Source organism: Sminthopsis crassicaudata, chromosome 4 (genome assembly GCF_048593235.1).
Source record: "Sminthopsis crassicaudata isolate SCR6 chromosome 4, ASM4859323v1, whole genome shotgun sequence".
In the NCBI taxonomy this organism is placed as follows: domain Eukaryota; kingdom Metazoa; phylum Chordata; class Mammalia; order Dasyuromorphia; family Dasyuridae; genus Sminthopsis; species Sminthopsis crassicaudata.
Genome location: NC_133620.1, coordinates 449,763,483 through 449,780,558, shown reverse-complemented (window position 1 = coordinate 449,780,558; position 17,076 = coordinate 449,763,483). Strand labels below are relative to the sequence as shown.

The 17,076-nt window shown below is 43.1% G+C and overlaps 1 protein-coding gene and 1 long non-coding RNA gene across 5 annotated transcripts in view; one reads left to right on the top strand and one right to left on the bottom strand.

The window, feature by feature from the left end:
• Window positions 1-16,132, bottom strand: part of LOC141540056 (uncharacterized) — a 63,099-nt gene extending 46,967 nt beyond the window's left edge. The window contains exon 1 of the long non-coding RNA XR_012481458.1: window positions 15,965-16,132. This is a non-coding gene — a long non-coding RNA (uncharacterized LOC141540056). The remainder of the gene's footprint in view (window positions 1-15,964) is intronic.
• Window positions 1-17,076, top strand: part of RAB11FIP4 (RAB11 family interacting protein 4) — a 159,086-nt gene that overhangs the window by 92,044 nt on the left and 49,966 nt on the right. The window contains exon 1 of one of the 4 annotated variants that reach the window (XM_074263639.1): window positions 14,686-15,090. The exons of 1 other annotated variant lie outside the window; for it this stretch is intronic. Coding sequence is in view for 1 of the 3 variants with exons in the window: in XM_074263637.1 (XP_074119738.1) it covers window positions 15,221-15,250 (30 nt within the window). In the remaining 2 variants the exon portion in view is untranslated. Of the gene's footprint in view, window positions 1-14,685; window positions 15,251-15,887; window positions 16,027-17,076 lie in introns of those variants that run through there. 2 more of the 4 variants (XM_074263637.1, XM_074263641.1) reach the window with 2 other exon arrangements.

Below are 17,076 nucleotides of genomic sequence, written 5' to 3'. Positions count from 1 at the left end.
CACACACACACACACACACACACACACACACACACATATATATGAGGGTAGGGTATCCAAAGTATCTTATATCACATTCTGTAAAGTTCAACTGTATCACAAATTTGATGCAAAACTTAATTGCTTTTACTATTAACACTGATTAAACATTTGCCAACTTTGTTTACTGTCCTAGAATCTTAAAGGTCCTTCTGTATTCATTTTAAATTTTTATTTCCCAGCAGTTAGGGATATAAATCCAGAGGACACTTCAGGTAACATCTAATTCAAGGCATTAGAACAGATGAGCTCTGAGGTTCTTTACCCAATCTCGAATGTCTGTCTAGAGATTACTGGAAGTTGAGGAAATCCTAAGAATCTAGTAGGTTTTATAAGATTAGGTACAGAGATCTTCGTCACATAGGATGAGAGGTTTGGAACTAGAAAGGTTCTTCATCTAATCCAGCCCCTTCTTTTTATACAGGAGGAAAGGGAATCTCATAGGAATAAATATTTTACCAAGATTGAAGTGACAGATCTGAAACCAAAACATGCTCATGTTGTGCTTTCAAATCCAGTGCTTTAATCACTACAGTCCTTTCTGTCAAGGAACTTCCATGTTAATCAGCTGAGAGAGGAACTTCAGTTCTGTCCTCTGGGCTCACTTTACAGATTGGGAAACTGAGGCCCAGAGAAGTGAAATGACCTGTCCATGTGGTTTTCTGAGTTTCCATCCAGCTCTCTCTGTGGGACAGATGGCATTCTTATAAGAGCCACTGCCACCACCTCCCTGGATCTCCTGGCCCATCTGTTGGCATGGTGTTGGCAGCTGCACCGGCTTCCTCTGCTGTCACACTGTGGCTGTGACTCACTCCTTGTCTGCTCCCTCCCTCCCCACCTATCCTGTTACTACCTGAACACAACAGGCCTCCTTCATTCCATCCCTGCTCCCTGGCTGAAGCGCCTTCTTCACTTTCTTGTTTTTCTTCCAAACAGTCGGAAACACTGGCCGAGTGTCCCAAAGGCTGGGTTCAGCTTTTCCATCAACACTTCCCCTCCCCCTCCCCCTGGAGGAGTTTCACTCCCTGAGCACCACCCTGAAAGAGGGACCACAAAGGAGACACTGTCCTGTGGAGACTGCAGACTCCAGTCTCTCCCCATCAGTCTCCTCTGTCTTAAGTATCCTTCACACAAGTCTCAGCTTTGGGCAGCAAATTGTATGGGCAGTAATGAGAGAATGGAGGCAGTGTGTACCCCTGAGCAGAAAAGGGGGTTACCCCTCTCTCAACACAGGGATCTTTGGCTCATTACCTTGAGGTGGAGATTCCTGTGGCTGGGTTTTTAAGAATTATTGAGTATGCTGAGGAGAGAGTAATCCCACAGGAGAGCTTTGCCTTCAAATCTGAATCCCCATTTCTCTCTGATTTGAGTAGGATATAAATAACTCCTTGTACTTTTACCTTCTGTCTCCAATTACAAATAAATATTTATAAAGAGGGTAGGGAAGGGAAAGGTAGAAGCATTTCCATAGTGCCCACTGTGCCCTCAGAAACTATGTTAAAAACACCTTTTATAGATGTTTTCTCATATGGTCTTTAACAACTACCCTCTGAGGTAGATTGTATTATTTTCCCCATTTTACAATTAAGGAAATTGAGGTAAATAGATTGAGTGCCTTGCCCAGGTCTTGTAAACATATGAAGTTAAATTTGAACTCCAGTCTGCAATTTGAGCTTAGCACAGTGCTTGGCACATAGTAGGCACCCAGTACTTATTTCTTCCCTTTATACCTATGTTGTCAAAGACTCTGGACTTACATGAATTATCTCACTCAAGAGGTAGTCTTTATTTCTGAGGCTCATTGTACCCAACCTAAGAATTTACTATAGGAAATCTGGAGGAGTTTTCTGCTATCTAGTTTGACTTCTTTGGCCTCAGTTTGCTCCTTTGTAAAGTGAAGGAATTGGACTCCATGGCCCCAAAGAACCAATTAACTCTTAAATCTATGACCCAGTGTTCCCAGGGTCTCTGCCCTTACAAAATCTGCTGCCAACCAATTTCTGGGCTGAGACACAGTGAGTGAAAAAGCTGAGGACCAATCCTTGTAAGTTCCACCTGACTGTTCTAAGGTACCCATTACCAAAGGAGTTCAAGACTGGGGAAGGGGAGGGAAGACGAGAGAGAAGACTGTAAATGCAAAGAACAGCAAAAATTTGTTCTGCTATAGTCATGTGTATCCTCAGAATAGGGAAAAATCCAAGGCAAGAAAAATTCTGCTCCCCTCCCTCTTTCCCCTTTCCCTTTTTTGGCCTCTATGTGGTGAAAAAATATTTAAAACTTCTTTTAAAATTTCTTTTCCCCCACTTAATAGTATTTTGGTTTTTTCCAATTACATATAAAGATAGTTTTCAACAATTATTTTGGTAAAATTTTGAATTCCGAAATTTTTCTTCTTCCCTCCTCCTCCCCAAGAAAGCAAGCAATACGATATAAGTTATACATGTACAATCATTTTTAGTTTCTTTAGAAATATCAAGAAACAATATTGCCCTGAAAAGCCTTGTCCAAAATTCTTGGAAAAAGTGGAGGACATAAAGGCCTTTTTTAGGGAAATAAATTAAGGATGATAATCAAATTTAACTCTTCTCTTTATCACCTCCACAGCTAGGTGGCGCTGCAATGGATAGAGCACTAGGCCTATATCACGTAGCTTCATCTTTCTGAGTTCAAATGTGAATTCAGACTCTTACTAGCTGTGTGATCCTGGGCAAGTCACTTCACCTGTTTGCCTCAACTTCCTCATCTGGAAAATGATCTGGGGGGAAAAAATGAAAACTACTGAGTATCTCTGCCAAGAAAACCCCAAATGGGATCACAACAACTTAATCATATCATTACCTCTTCCTAACCTGAAGTGATAGACCCTACGATAGACCCTTCTTCTCTGTGAAAAGATTAAGATATTGTTGGAAGGAGAAAATCTCTTTGTTTAACCTGATGGCCTCTAAATTCCCAATGTATTCTAAATCTATGCTCCTAGGGCCTCTGTCTTTAGGGAATAAGATAAAACTTGGGTTTGTGGTGGGTTTTTTTGTTTGTTTTTGACAATTGTTTTTTTTTTTTTAAACAATTAAATTGAATAATCAACTCAGAAGTGCATTGTTATTATCTTGATTTTCTTTCTCAGGAGTCCAATAAATGTTACCTAAAATTGTCATGGGAAAGACAAATATTACAGGGCATAGGAATGCATCTTTTTGAACATCTTAGTTTAACTATAGGTTAACATAATTAACAACTTAACAATTGAAATGTTATACATATAACCTATATCAGATTGCTTGCTGCCTTGGGAAGGAGGGAGGAAAGAGGAAGAGGGACCAAAAATTTGGAACTCAAAAACTTACAAAAATGAATGTTGAAACCATCTTTACTCATAATTTGAAAAATAATACACCATTTAAAAAAGAAAAAACAATTAAATCGTTAACAAATTGTTAAATTATGACAAATTAATAAATTAAAGAAAATTGCTTCTGGAAGATTGGTGCCTAATACAGTATTTTAAAATTTTAATTTAATATTTCCACATGAATCATGTTGGGAGAGAAAAATCAGAACAAAAGGGAAAAACAATGAGAAAAAAAGTGAAAATAGTATGCTTTGATCCATGCTCAGTCTCTGGATGGAGACAGCATTTTGTATTCAAAGTTTATCAAGACTGTCTTGAATTACTGAATTTCTGAAAACCAAATCTATCATAGGGGATCATCACACAAACTTGCTCTTGCTGTGTATAATGTTTTATTAATTCTGCTTGCTTCACTCAGCATCAGTTCATATAAATATTTTCAGGTTTTTCTAAAATCAGCCTGTTCATTTTTTAATATAACAATAATGTTCCATTATTTTCATATACTGTAACTTATTCAGCCATTCCCCAACTGATAAGCATCACTCATTTTCCAATTCTTTGTTACCATGAAAAGAACTGTTACATTTTTGCACAAGTGGGTCCTTTCCCCTCTTTAATGATCTCGTGGGATACAGACCCAGTAGAGGCAATGCAGTTTTATAGAAGAAAAGAAAATATTCTTTTTAGTAACAAACTATAAATTTTACTCAAATGGTTACTTCTGAACTGTTTTTCCTAGTAGAGAACCCACAGTCCTGTGTTGCTCAAGAAGTCCCTAGAACACATATTGAAGTTTGGATTTTCATGGTTAAATGGGTGTTAATAATAACATGCCCTCTTCCTAGATCCTGGACATAAATGGTAACTGTCAATTGCTTTTTCTTATAATGAAGAAACTATGTTTATTTTTTCCTAATAACTTCAATAAGTCATATGAATAAAAAATATTATTTTTTAAAAAGGAAAGAAAAAAGAAATAATATGTTTTGGTCTGCATTCAGATTCCATTTTCTTTCTAGAAATAGATAGCATTTTTTTATCATGAGTCTTTTGGGATTTTCTTGGATCACTGTATTGCTGAAAATAGCTAATACTTTCTCAGTTCATCACACAATATTGCTGTTACCTGTGTATAGTGTTCTGATTCTGCTCATTTCATTCTGCACCAATTCATGCAAGTTTTTTCAGGTTTTTCTGAAATTATCCTGCTTGTCATTTCTTGTAGCACAGTTATATTCTGTTATAATTATATACCACAACTTGTTCAGCCATGGGCATTTTTTTCAATTTCCAATTCTTGGGCAACAAAAAGAGTTATTATAAATATTTTTTGTACAAATAGGTTCTTCTCTCCACCCTTTTAAAAAAAATCTTTGTGATGCAGACATAATAGTGGTATTGCTTGATCAGAGGGTATGCACAGTTTTATGGGCCTTTACAACATAGTTCCAAATTGTTTTCCAGAATGGTTGGATCCATTCACAATTCCACAACATAGGGTCCCAATTTTCCTGTATCCCCTTCTATATTTATTATTTTCCTTTTCTGTCATATTAACCAGTCTGAAGTGGTAGTTCAAAGTTGTTTTAATTTCCATTCTTTAATCAATAATGACTTAGTGTATCTTTTCATATGACTGTAGATAGTTTTGATTTTTGGTCTGGAAACTGCCATTTATTCCTTTTACTATCAATTGGAGAATGAATTGTATTCTTATAAATTTTATTCCACTTTCTATATATTTGAGAAATGAAACCTTCATCAGAAATACTTGGTGCAACATCTCCCTCACCCCTCCAGCTTTCAGTTTTCCTTCTAATTTTGGTTGCATTGGTTTTGGTTGTGCAAAATCTTTTTAATTGAATATATTAAAAAAATTATCCACCTTACATTTCAAAATGTTCTCTAACTCTTGTTTGCTCCTATGGTTTTCCCTTATCCAAAGATATGACAGGAAAACTACACATTGATTCTTGAATTTATTTATGGTGTCATTCTCTCTCTCTCTCTCTCTCTCTCTCTCTCTCTCTCTCTCTCTCTCTCTCTCTCTCTCTCTCTCTCTCTCTTTTTTTTTTTTTTTTTTTTTTTTTTTTGCTGAGGCTGTTGGAGTTAAGTGACAGCCAGGAAGTGTTAAGTGTCTGAGACCAGATTTGAACTCAGGTCCTCCTGACTTCAGGGCTGGTGTTCTATTCACTGACCACCTGGCTGCCCCTGATGGTGTCATTCTTTGTCTAAATCATGTAAACATTTTGACCTTATCTTGGCATATAGTTTGAGCTATTAGAAATCCAGTTCTTCTACTACACAGGGCTTCTCTCCCTTCCAACTTTTTCACTTTATACCTTTCAGAAGCTTTTGGATAATAGTGAAAATCAGAAATGCCCATGATGGGGAGGAGAGGAAAGAGGAATCAAAAACTTTATCGATGGAACCCAAACTCCTCTGGGGGGGACTTAGCTGCTGAGGGTGAGGGAAGGGATAAATAAGCTCCTGAGTCAGAGATTGTCTTGAGTCATAGCTATGGTTTGGGATAGTGGGAGATTTTACAGATGCAGCTGAGAGTAGATTAAGAAAGAGAGTTTTGTTCAGTATATTCAGGGACCATCAAGTAGAGAATCCAATTTAAGTATTGTTGTCAAAGAAAACTGTCTCTAGAGGTGAGAATAATAATCAGTAAGAGCTAATATTTATAAAGTTAAGATTTATAGAGACTTTACATTTATTATTTCATTTGAATCATACAAGGAGAAATAGGTTCTCTGTGTAGTATTAGGTAATCATTTTAACCTTTCTGGTTCTCAGTTTCCCCACTTGTAAAAATAAAGGGGTTGTACTACAAGATTTTTGAGTTCCCTTCCAGCTCTAGATCTACGATCCTTTGATTTTTGAATAATTCTGGGGGAAAGGGACTACAGATTTTACTGCCATTATTTTGCAGATAAGAACTCAGAGGGGCAGAGAGGTTGAGCTGCTTGTAGGGGTCACACAGCCAGTCAAATCTCAAAGGCAGCATTTCTAGACCATCTTATTTTAAATTTAGAATTTATAAGGATCTTAAAATTCATCTAATTTGACCTCTTTCTTTTATAGATGAGGAAACTAAATCTCATAAAAGTTTATGAAGGTAGCAAATAATAGAGTGAGGATTTGAATCCAGGTCCAAGACTCTGTCCACTGTGTCACACCACCTAGCCATTGCCTTGCTGAACACACCCATCTCTAAACAGAGCTACCAAAACAATCAGAAACCAGTCATTCTCTATGTTTTCATTTAAGATATATTTATTTAGTGCCTACTAAGTGCAAGGCTTATCTCAACAAATTCAATAGCTTCCTGTTCTTTAGCTCTTTTAAATTTCTCGTGCCATTCTACTTGTCTCCATCAGTTTCATTAGATATTGAGTAAAATGACATCTTTTTAGTCAAATCATTAAAGATTTATGAAGTACTTACTATGTCACAAGCTAAAGACAGTAGCTACTTTTATAGAACTTAGGGTTGGGAGGCAGAATTGGACCAGAGATGACAGCACCAAATCCTATCCCCTCATCACTCAGGTAGGACAAGCCATCTCAGTGCCTGGGAGCACCACAATTAGGGGCTTGGCTAAGGACCCTGTAATTGTGTCATCTGAAGGAAAACAACTAATGTGTAACAATAGAAATATCCATATTGAATAATCATAGAGTCCCTGCAGGGAGCTGTGATTGATTAAAGGCCCTGGAAGCATGAAAAGCCTAAGGCGGGTTTTCATCAGATAGATAATTAAGACAGGTTTCTGTTGTCCTCATTATCTTCCTTGTTAATTAGTTTCTCTTCCCCACAGCCACCGCTTCAGTTTCCTGTCATTAGCAAAGCAACACTATAAAATCCGGGAAAGTTCAGAGAAGTGATCTCATATCAATATCAGTGCTTGACTTTTAATCAAGGGGGATTCTGGGAACTCAGACCTGATGTGCATTTGGGGACAAGGGAAGGAGAAAAGCAAACCCCTGAATCAGGGACTGCAGGGAGTGGTGGTGAAAAGAAGCCCTGGATTTGGGATTAGAAGAACTACCTTGGAGTCACACAGGTAACAAGCAAGATCTATGAGAACTTGGGCAAATAATCACTCACACAGGGTGAAAAAGTTGGGGCCTGAGGCAACTAGGTTGTAGAGTGGTCAGAATGTTGGTCTTAGAGTTAGAAAGTCCTGATTTTGAATTTTGTCTCATTTTTTCTTCTGTGAAATGGGGATAATGTCACTTACCTCACAGGGATGTTGTAAGGATGAGATGAAATTACATATGTAAAATGCTTTGCAACGCACTGTATACATGCTAGTTATTATTATTAAGAAAACGGAAAAAAAATCCTGATCTCAAGGAACTTTGAGAGTATTAGGGCCAGGAGATGCTCCCTGGTGATTAGGGTGAAAAATAGAGCCAGTTATTTTGACTTGAGGTAGTGAGGTACAGTGGGGAAAGGGTGCTGTATTTAGAGTCAGAGGACCTGGGTTCTCCTTCCTGCCAGAGAGGCCCGGGAAACCATTTCCTCTTTCTGGGCCTCAGTTCCTCATCTGCAACTCTAGGTGGCCTCTCAGGTCCCTCCCTAACTCTAAACACGTCTGTAAGAAGTAGAGTTGAAATATCTATTCAAAGGACATTGCCTGAATGAAATCATGAATGTCCTTTTTGCTGAGGTGAATAAGGGACAGTACTACAACTTCTGAGTACTGCAAAGACCCTCAGCCAAGCAACCCATGCTTTTTTAAAAGAAATTTTTATTGATCTTTTGGTTTTTTTATATCACCAAAATTTGTCCCATTATCTCCTCCATCCCTGTCCCAAAAACCCAAGAAAAATCAACATAACTGATCAATATATCAAGATGTTTGAAATATATGCAGTATACTACAACAGTGAACCTATCAGTCAACATTCATTAAGCACCTGCTATTTGCCAAGCACTATACAAATTGCTTGAGGACACAAAAAAGGCAAATGACAACTCTTGTCCTTGAAGAGCTTACAATCTAATGATTTTTTATTCAATGAGGGATAGTAATGGGAGAATAGCTTCTTATATCTCTTCTTTTGAGTCATGTTCTTTATAATTTTGCACATGAAATTTAGATTTTTTTTTTTTGCTGTATGTGTGGTTATTTCCATTTCCATTGTTATAGTCATGTATATTATTTCCTTGCCTCCGATTCTTTTGCCTTGCATCAGCTATGTAGATTTTTTCATCTTCTCTATATTCATCATATTTAGGTTTTTTTTTTATAATAGCACAGTAATGTTCCTTTTCATATAACTTGTTTAACCATCCCCAATCAATGGGCATTGATTTTGTTTGCAATACTTTGCTAGCAAAAAAAGTGCTACTATTAATATTTTGGTATATATATGGATTTTTTTCCCTTATTAATGATCTTCTTAGGACATAAGCCTATTAATGGAATCTCTAGGTCAAAGAGCATGACCATTTTAGCCCCTTACTTATGTTTCTTGGAGTTTTTCTGCCATGAAAAGTGTTACTATCAATATTTTAACATAACAAAAATATTTTAGCTAGCAATATTCTAGTATTCCCTTTGGATCAATCCAAGTCTAGATATGTGTACAATCTCTCCTTTCCCAAATATTGGATCCAGAACATAAACTTTCTGAGGGCAGGGACTATTTCATTCCTGTCTTTGTATCTTGGAATACACAAAACTTAGCACAGTGTAGAAGTTTAATAAATTCTTGTGGAATCAATTTAATGCTCAGAGGTACCAGAGGGGATGGATCCTGATGCTTCCTTGTCTCTTGGGAAATGCAAATAACAGCCTCCTGTCATTTGTCATTAGACAAGGTGTGAGTATCCCTCTTCTTGCTAGAACAGCATGCCACAGAAAGGGGAGGAGATAGGGGCTAACTAGTCTCCTTCATTTTTTAAAGTATAGAAACAGGGTCCTCAAGATTTGAAAAGACTCCCCCTCAGTGACAGAAGCCAGGCTGTCTATAGAATCCCTACTTCCAATTTTGTTTGGTGTTTGTGTTATAAGGTACCCTTAAATCAGCAAAAATTTTAATTTGTATGTTGCATCTCAAATTTGGGACTAAAATATCAGAGCCTACACTGGTAGAATTAATCATCTCTTAGGATTTCTTTCTAGTCATTACTGAAATAGAAACTTCTTAGTAGCAGGTAGGTGGCGCTCTGTTGCACACAAGGCTGAACCTGAAGTTAGACCTCAGTTCAAATTTAACCTCCGTTATTTACTAATTGTTTGACTCTGGGCAAGTCACTGAATTTGTCTGCCTTAATTATCTCAACTATAACATAGAGTTACCTCCAAGGATTGTGAGGATTACATGAAGTAATATTAAATAAACATAAATATTTATATCATTACAGTAATATAAATATTTAATGAATATTAAATGTATATATTATAATAATATATCATAAATATTTAATTTTTAAAAACCCTTTAGCACCTTCCTGTAACATTGTGTTTAATAAATGCTTGTTCTCCCCTTGTTGTTTTCAATTATGTCCCACTCTTGGTGAGCCCATTTGTGGTTTTCTTGGCAAAGAGATTAGAGTGGTTTTTCTTTTCCCCTTCCCAAAGCTTGCTGTCACACTCAGGTCATAAGAATTTGGATTCTTCTCTTGTGTAAGTTATAAGTTGCCTCCTGAACTAATAGAAATGGTAAATGTGGTTGGCTAATGTTGACATCTGTCACATAAATTTCCTGGAAAGGTCAGCAGTCATGTGTTTATAGAGAGCTAAACCTGATCTTAGTTGGCTGGCTAATGTTATTTCCCTTAATCCTCTTTAGTACCCTCCTCAAAATATTGTTTGTTGTCATTTAGTCATTTTTCATCCATGACACCATATGGTTGTTTGTTGTTGTTCTTGTTGTTGTTTTGGCCATTTCCTTCTCCAACTCATTTTATAGATGAGAAAACTGAGGCAAACAGATTAAGATAAATTCGCCCAAGATTATACATAACATTTGTAAGTGATTGAGGCTGGATTTGAACTCACCATGCATCTTGCAAACTCCAAGTTCAGCACTCCATCCCCTGCATTACCTAGCTGCCAAACTACTGTATCTTGTTATTATCTGATCCCTCTACCTGATGGGTAAATCAGTTTGTTTCTTTAGAACACAGTTTTCTATTTCATAAAATGAGGGTGTTTGATTAAATCTGAGATTGTACCTTCAACTAACATTCTAGCAGTCTAGGATATGGGTTAGTGGATAGAGGTGGTGAGAAAGAGGCAGGTTCAAGTCCTGTCTGGAGCTCAAACTAGCCGTGTGACCCTGGGCCCTGTCCTCTGATACATGTGGCTCTGTGAGTCTGGGCAAGTTCCAGATCTCTGCAAAGCAGAGGGCCAAACAGAATTGGCAGAGGGAGTTTTTCTGGGTTCCTAATGCCATTGAAACATCAGATCTGGACCCCCCCAAAATGTTGTGAAAGTTGTGAGTGAATTCTGATGTCAACCAAAGGATGGTTCCTTAATTGGAAAGGTCAGCAGTCAGATAGATAAAGGTGATCTTAGTAGTTAACTGGCTAATATTAACTTTCTTCAGAGTTCCCTCAACTACTTTGTAGCTCTGAATCTGGATTTATGTTGAATTCTCCTTGTGGAATGGCATTTCTTTGAAGGCAGGAGCTTTTATTTTTGTCTTTGTATCCTAAGGTGTCCGGCCTATAGGAGGCACTGAGGCAGTTGCTTGTTGGATTGAGTTTAAGATTTCCCAAAGAGCCAGAACAATGAGAGGACTTCTGGATTTCCTTCATATCCCTTCTGTCCTCAAGCTGAGCTGAGCCCTGGTGTACTCTAGAACCAAAGACTCAGACCAAGAGCAGCTAGTCTGGGCTAACGTCAGTACTCACCACATCCGCTGCACCGCCATGCCCCACCCCTCCCAAGCCACATCCAACATTCCCCTACTGCTTCTAGCCTCCCAAACTACAGCAGCTTTCTTCACTACATCCTCATGCCAGGACTGAACAGACAACTATAAAGGCACTATACCTTCCCTCACCTAACTGCCAAACAGTATCTTTCTCCTTGACTCTTCTCTCTTCCCTTCTCTTCCTGTTTCTTCCTTTCTATTCATTTCTTCCTTCCCTTTATTCTCTCTCTTCTCCCTCTCTTCTTTATTTCTCTCTTCTCTGTGGGTCTCTTTTCTCTGTCTCTGTCTTTTCTCTATGTATGGGTATCTCTTCTGTGTGTGTCTCTTTCCCCTCTTTTCTTTTTCCTCTCTCTCTTTTTCACGTTCCCATGGGTCTTTTTTCTCTGTCTGCCTCTGTCTCTCTCTCCTCTCTTTTTCTCTTCCTGCTCTCTCTCTTTCTTCTGTCTTTTTCCATGGGTTTCTTTTCTCTGTCTCTGCCTATCTCTCTTTCTCTATTTCTGTGTGTGTCTCTCTCCTTTCTCTCCCTTTTTCTCTTTTCTGTGTATCTTTTCTCTGTCTCTGTCCCTAGCTCTGTCTCTTTCTGTCTGCCTGTATCACTATCTCTGTGTCTGTCCCTGTTTCTTCTCTACCCTCTCCTTTATCCTGCCTCTTCTCTCACCCCTCTCCTTTCATCATCATAATTTTGAGCCTATGAGAAGCTGAGTTCACATCAAGGCTGATTCCATCAGGGCCACTCCTCGGTACCACTGTTTCTCAGTTAAGAACAGCCCTGAGAGGAGTTCAGACCTGATGGCCGAAGCAGGGAGAAATAAAGGCATTTCCATGAGCTATAATTGTTTCAAGAGGCCCACAGGGAGCTCTGAGACTGCTGCCCTCTGTGGCCACAACCTAGCTGATGGTTTGCCCAGAGCAGTTGTTAGTCTATAGTATCTCCGATACAGTTTATCATTAGCTTTCCAACACATTCTGTTCAGGAGTCAGACCAAAATCTCCCATCCTTCCTTTTCTCTTCCTCAGACTGTCACTGTTCTGCCAGATGATAGCCCACAGTTATGTCCTAAGCTCATAAATCTACAGCTAGCCATCAAATTCAAGGCTTCATTTTATAGAGAAGAAAGCTGAGGCTGATGACAGTATTCCTTGTTCATGGTCACCAAGCTAAGTGAGTAGATCAGAAGCAAGATTCGAACCCTGGACCTCAGCGCATCACAAAGCCTCTTGTGCTCTAAGTTTTCTTTTGTCTACTGGCCAGGTTTCTGCCCAGCCCACAGGGTGGGGAGACTCTGGAAAAGCTGATAGATAGTGAGACACTGAGAGAGAGCAATCATTCAAATATAAGCTGTTACCTCTTATGGGCCCTCTCTGCTTCAAGGCAATCTTTATACTCTTTCCTGCCACTCCCTTCAGGGTGTGTTCTGAACCTTCTCTCCATTTCTCAAGACACCTACAGCACCCTAACTCTCTGGCTTCTCAGCAGAAGCCCTTACCTCATACGTCTCTGAAAAAATGGAGGCCATCCTCCTCAACTCCACACTTGAAACAACTCCAAAATCATCTCTCTCTCCAGAGTTCTTACTGTCATCAGCCTCAGTTTTCTTCTCCGTAAAATGATATCTTGAATTACATGCCCCTGAGGTCCATTCCAGATTCCATTTGGCCCTTCAGTGATCTCCTTTCTCCCCCTAATTTTCAATCTGTCCTTATCTCCTGGCCCCTTCATCACTGCTCACAAATCTGCCCAAATCTTTGCAAGAAAAGCCCTTTCTCTTGATCCTACCACCCCCTCAAACTGTTTCATCCAATATCTCTCCTCCCTTTCACAGCCAAACAGAAATCTGCTACAATCATTTCCTCCACCTCTCTCACCTCCCACTAGTTTTTTTAGGATTTAGCTTCAGTAGCCTCTCCAAGGTGATCGACAGTCTTTCAAACATCAGATCCGATGTCCTTTTTCATTTTTACAGTCTTCTTGAGTGTTCTGCAACATGGGATGCTGGGGAGCACCCCCTCTTCTTCACCACTCTCTCCTTCCTCTCCGTAACACTGCTCTAGTCTGCTTCTCCTTCCACCTATCATATGGACAATTCTGCTTTTTTCTCAGATTATTATCTATAACATGTATCCAACTGTGAGTGTCCAGCATGACTCTGTTCTGAGCCCCCTTCCCTAAAATCTCTCAGGGCTCTCATTGGATAGGTTCAGGTATCACCTTTATGAAGACCACTCCTAGAGCTACATATCTCAGCCAAACCTTTCTCCTGAACTCTGGTGCCATGCCGCTATAGTGGATCGCTCCAATTAGCTGGTCAGTATCTCTAAAATAAAATTCAGAATCATTCCCTCAACTTTCCTCTTTTCCAAAGTCACCCCGATTCAAAATCTCAGTCATCCTTGACTCTTCATTCTCTCCCTCTTGCCCCTCCACGGTCAATCAATCAATTGCCAGGTCTATTCTTTGTCCCCATATTTCTGGTATGCATCTCCTCCTTTCCATTCTCAAGGCTACCCTACTTCCGTCCATCATTCCTTGCTGGGGACCATGACAACTACCCCTTAATTGGTCTCCTTGCCTCCTCTTCCTTTCTCATCCATCAATTCTGCCACTCCTGGGCATCAGTAATCCTCTATGAACCATTGGGAGGGTAAATTGCCCACCTTTTTCGTTTTTTTTTTTTTTAAAGATGGCCAGCAAAGGAGCTAAATAAAGCATCATCATTATTATTATTTTGGCATTATGCGCATCGATGGGTCTGAATAATAGAGAGTGGGTGTGTTTGTCGTGGGGTTTTTTCCTCCTTTATAACTTCTGAGTCAGGGAGACTTTGGAGCAGAGTCCGGCCTGACGGTGAATGACGGCCCGAGTCCCTTAACGCCTCGGCGGCTCCAAACCCGTCTCTTTATAAAGACTACTAATGGAGCGGGTGCTGGTCTGCACTAGCGGAGGGGGTTTCCTCCCCGGGAGTTCCTTACACAAACGTAACCAGAACCGGACTCTCCCTTCCTCCGCCTTCGGAGAAGAGAGACTCAGATCCGAAGAGGACCAGTCGGGTCTGGCTGGGAGGATCCTGGAGACCCTCCGCGCTTTATTGCGGAGCGAGAAGCCGAGGCTGCGGGAGAGCGCAGCCGGGGCCGAGCCGGGCCGGGAGAGTCCCAGGCTCCGGCCCGCGCTTTTCGTCCGCTGCCCCGCTTCGGGCCTCGGGAGGAATCCTGCAGACGCAGGTAGCGGCGAACAGCCGCAGGCGCGGCTTTCTCCGCAGGGCGAAGGCGCACTCACCCGGACTGCGGGAGCCGGAGTTTTGCAGGGGACGCGCGGACAAATAGGTACAGATGGGGGCGGGGCGGGGGAGGGGCCGACCATTAACTTCCCAGGGCCGTTCTCGGGCTCGGGCCAGTCCGCGGGAGTCCCGGCCCGGGCTCCACCCTCGGGGCGATCTCCGGCCACCAAGCCCCGCCCCTGTTCCGCTGGCAGCCGGCCCCGGCCCGGCAGCCACCTGCAGCCTCCTCGGCCCCCGGGCGTCCCGTTCGCCTCACCTGGGGCTGGCCCGCCCACCTGAGCCCCGCCCCGTCCGGCTCCTCACTCCCAGCGCTCGGCTCCCCTCGGCTCGCTCTGGGGCCTCCCTCCCGGGAGCGTTCGGAGGCCACGCCCCTTTCGAATCCCAACACCCCAGCGCCCTGTGATGTCACAGAAGCTTTGATACAAAGAAACCTTCGGCCCACGCGGGTCGCCCCAGCAACCGGGGAGGGTGAGGGCGGGGCCGGGGCCGTCGCCGCCTTCAACTGTTGCGGAAAGGACTGGTAAGAGTAGAAGGAGGAGGAGGAGCGGGAGAAGGGAGAAGCGGGGGGAGATTGTTCCAGGCTGGACGCGCGGCATCCTTCTCCTCCTGCTGGCACTGCCGAGGCTGACTCCTGCCTCCGGGGCTGCGGAATGCGCTCGCCTCCAGCTCCTCCGAGCCAGGTAGGGCGGCCCGGGGCAGCGGCGGCCGCGGGGACCCCGGGGGCTGCGGCGGCCGGCGACACCTGGCCCGGGGCCCCGAGCGCCCGCCGGGGGCCACAAGTTCTGGTGGGCTCGCAACTTCCCCGCAGTCCGGCGTCGCCGGAGCCCGCCCCGCGCCCGAGAGAACTGTTTCCTTCTCTCCGGCCCGGCCTGTGGGAGCTGCCCTGCGGAAGCCGGAGGCTCGTCCGGCCGGAGCCGGCTGGGCTCGGGTTACCTGGCTATCCGTAGGTGCTGGGCGCAGGACTCGCCCGGAGCGGGCTGGGCCGGACTGCTCCACTCCCCCTAGCCCGCCGAAGCCCTTTCGCGGGGCGCTGCCCCCTCCCGCGCGGGCGGCTCTGGGGCAGAGGCGCCCTGTCCCCGCAGGGCCAGGCCGTGGCTCGGGGCGCTCAGAGCCTGCGGGCTCGGGATGGGAGCGAGCGGGGGAACCTTTATGGAAGGGAAGAACCAGCTAGAGGGAGCGCTCTTAGAATACCCCCGGCCCGCTCTGAGTGTCCGCGTCCTTGAAAAAAGGCACGTTTTCCCTGGGAGTACGGGGAGTTCGTTTGCAGTGACCCGCCTTCCTTCACCCTCACACAGACCCTTGTGTCTGCCAGGAGAAAACCTCCTCATCCCGGGGAAGGCGGCCCCTCGCCCCCCAACGTCTGAGCCCCCTCTGCTCGCCCCTCCCCCCTTCACCTGCTCGGTATCTTGCCCTGGACCATGAGAACGAGCAGCCGCTCCGTGAAAGCTGGTGATAGGTGTGTGATTGTGGATTCATCAGGACTGTTCGTTCTGCCCCAAACCGCAGCTTTGCTCTGTGTCCGCCAGTATTCGTTCTAATTTCTGCCTCTTTCTAGTATGAAGTGCCCGCTGGGGGTGAGGCACTGTGCAGTGTGCTGGGGACGGTTTATTTTGTTTAGTTTTGGGGCAGGATCCGCGATTTCATTGGTATAGAGGATGAAGGTGATTGGTTGCTGTTCTGTCACGGGAAATTAAGTAACACGGTCAGTCATATCATCTTGTATGTGTCAGGAGGTGAGACTGGAACCCTGGGCTTCCTGACTCCGCAACTGGCTCGAGTTCGGCCCTTCCTCTAGTGCCGGACAAGCCCTTTCACCCCAGGAGTTTACACCCCGGGGGAGGGGGGAACGAAGGTAACGACATCTATATAGAAAAACCGTATGGAGATTGGGAAGGAGGGACCCCCACACTTAGAAGATATAAGTGAGGAGAGAGCCCCGGGCAAAGGCATCTATGTTTTCTCCGGTCGATTAAATGTCTTCTGGGAACCTTGAAACTGACAGCTTTCCCCTGGCAACATCCACCTCCTCCCTTTCCAGAAGTGCTCGTGTAGTGACCAGCAAGGAGAGGAGAGACTGGACGCCCCGTCATGGGCCTTGGGGGCAGATTGAGTAGCAGCAGACGGTCCCGGCCAGCTTCTTGGAGTCTGACCTTGAGCTGTCTGCCCGGCCGCTAGGAAATGTTTTGTGGTAAGGCTCAAAGTAAGATATTGTAGATAAAAATGCAAAAATTTAGAGAGAGAGGTAAACACAAAAAGCTGTTACTACTCCGAAAGGGAGGCAGCCTGCCTCATTCTTTAGATAGCAGCTATGTGTGATCCTGGGCAAGGGACTCTTAGCCCCATTCCCCCTACTTTTCCCCATCTGTAAAATGGGCCTAAAAATGCTTTTACTATCCACCTCCATGTTGTTGAGAGAAGAGCTCCCTTTTTAGTTAGAGAAATAAGTTGTTGTCTGGAGAGGGCTTTGAAGTATTAAAGCAGTGTGAGTTGTGAGGGTCTGAGCAGC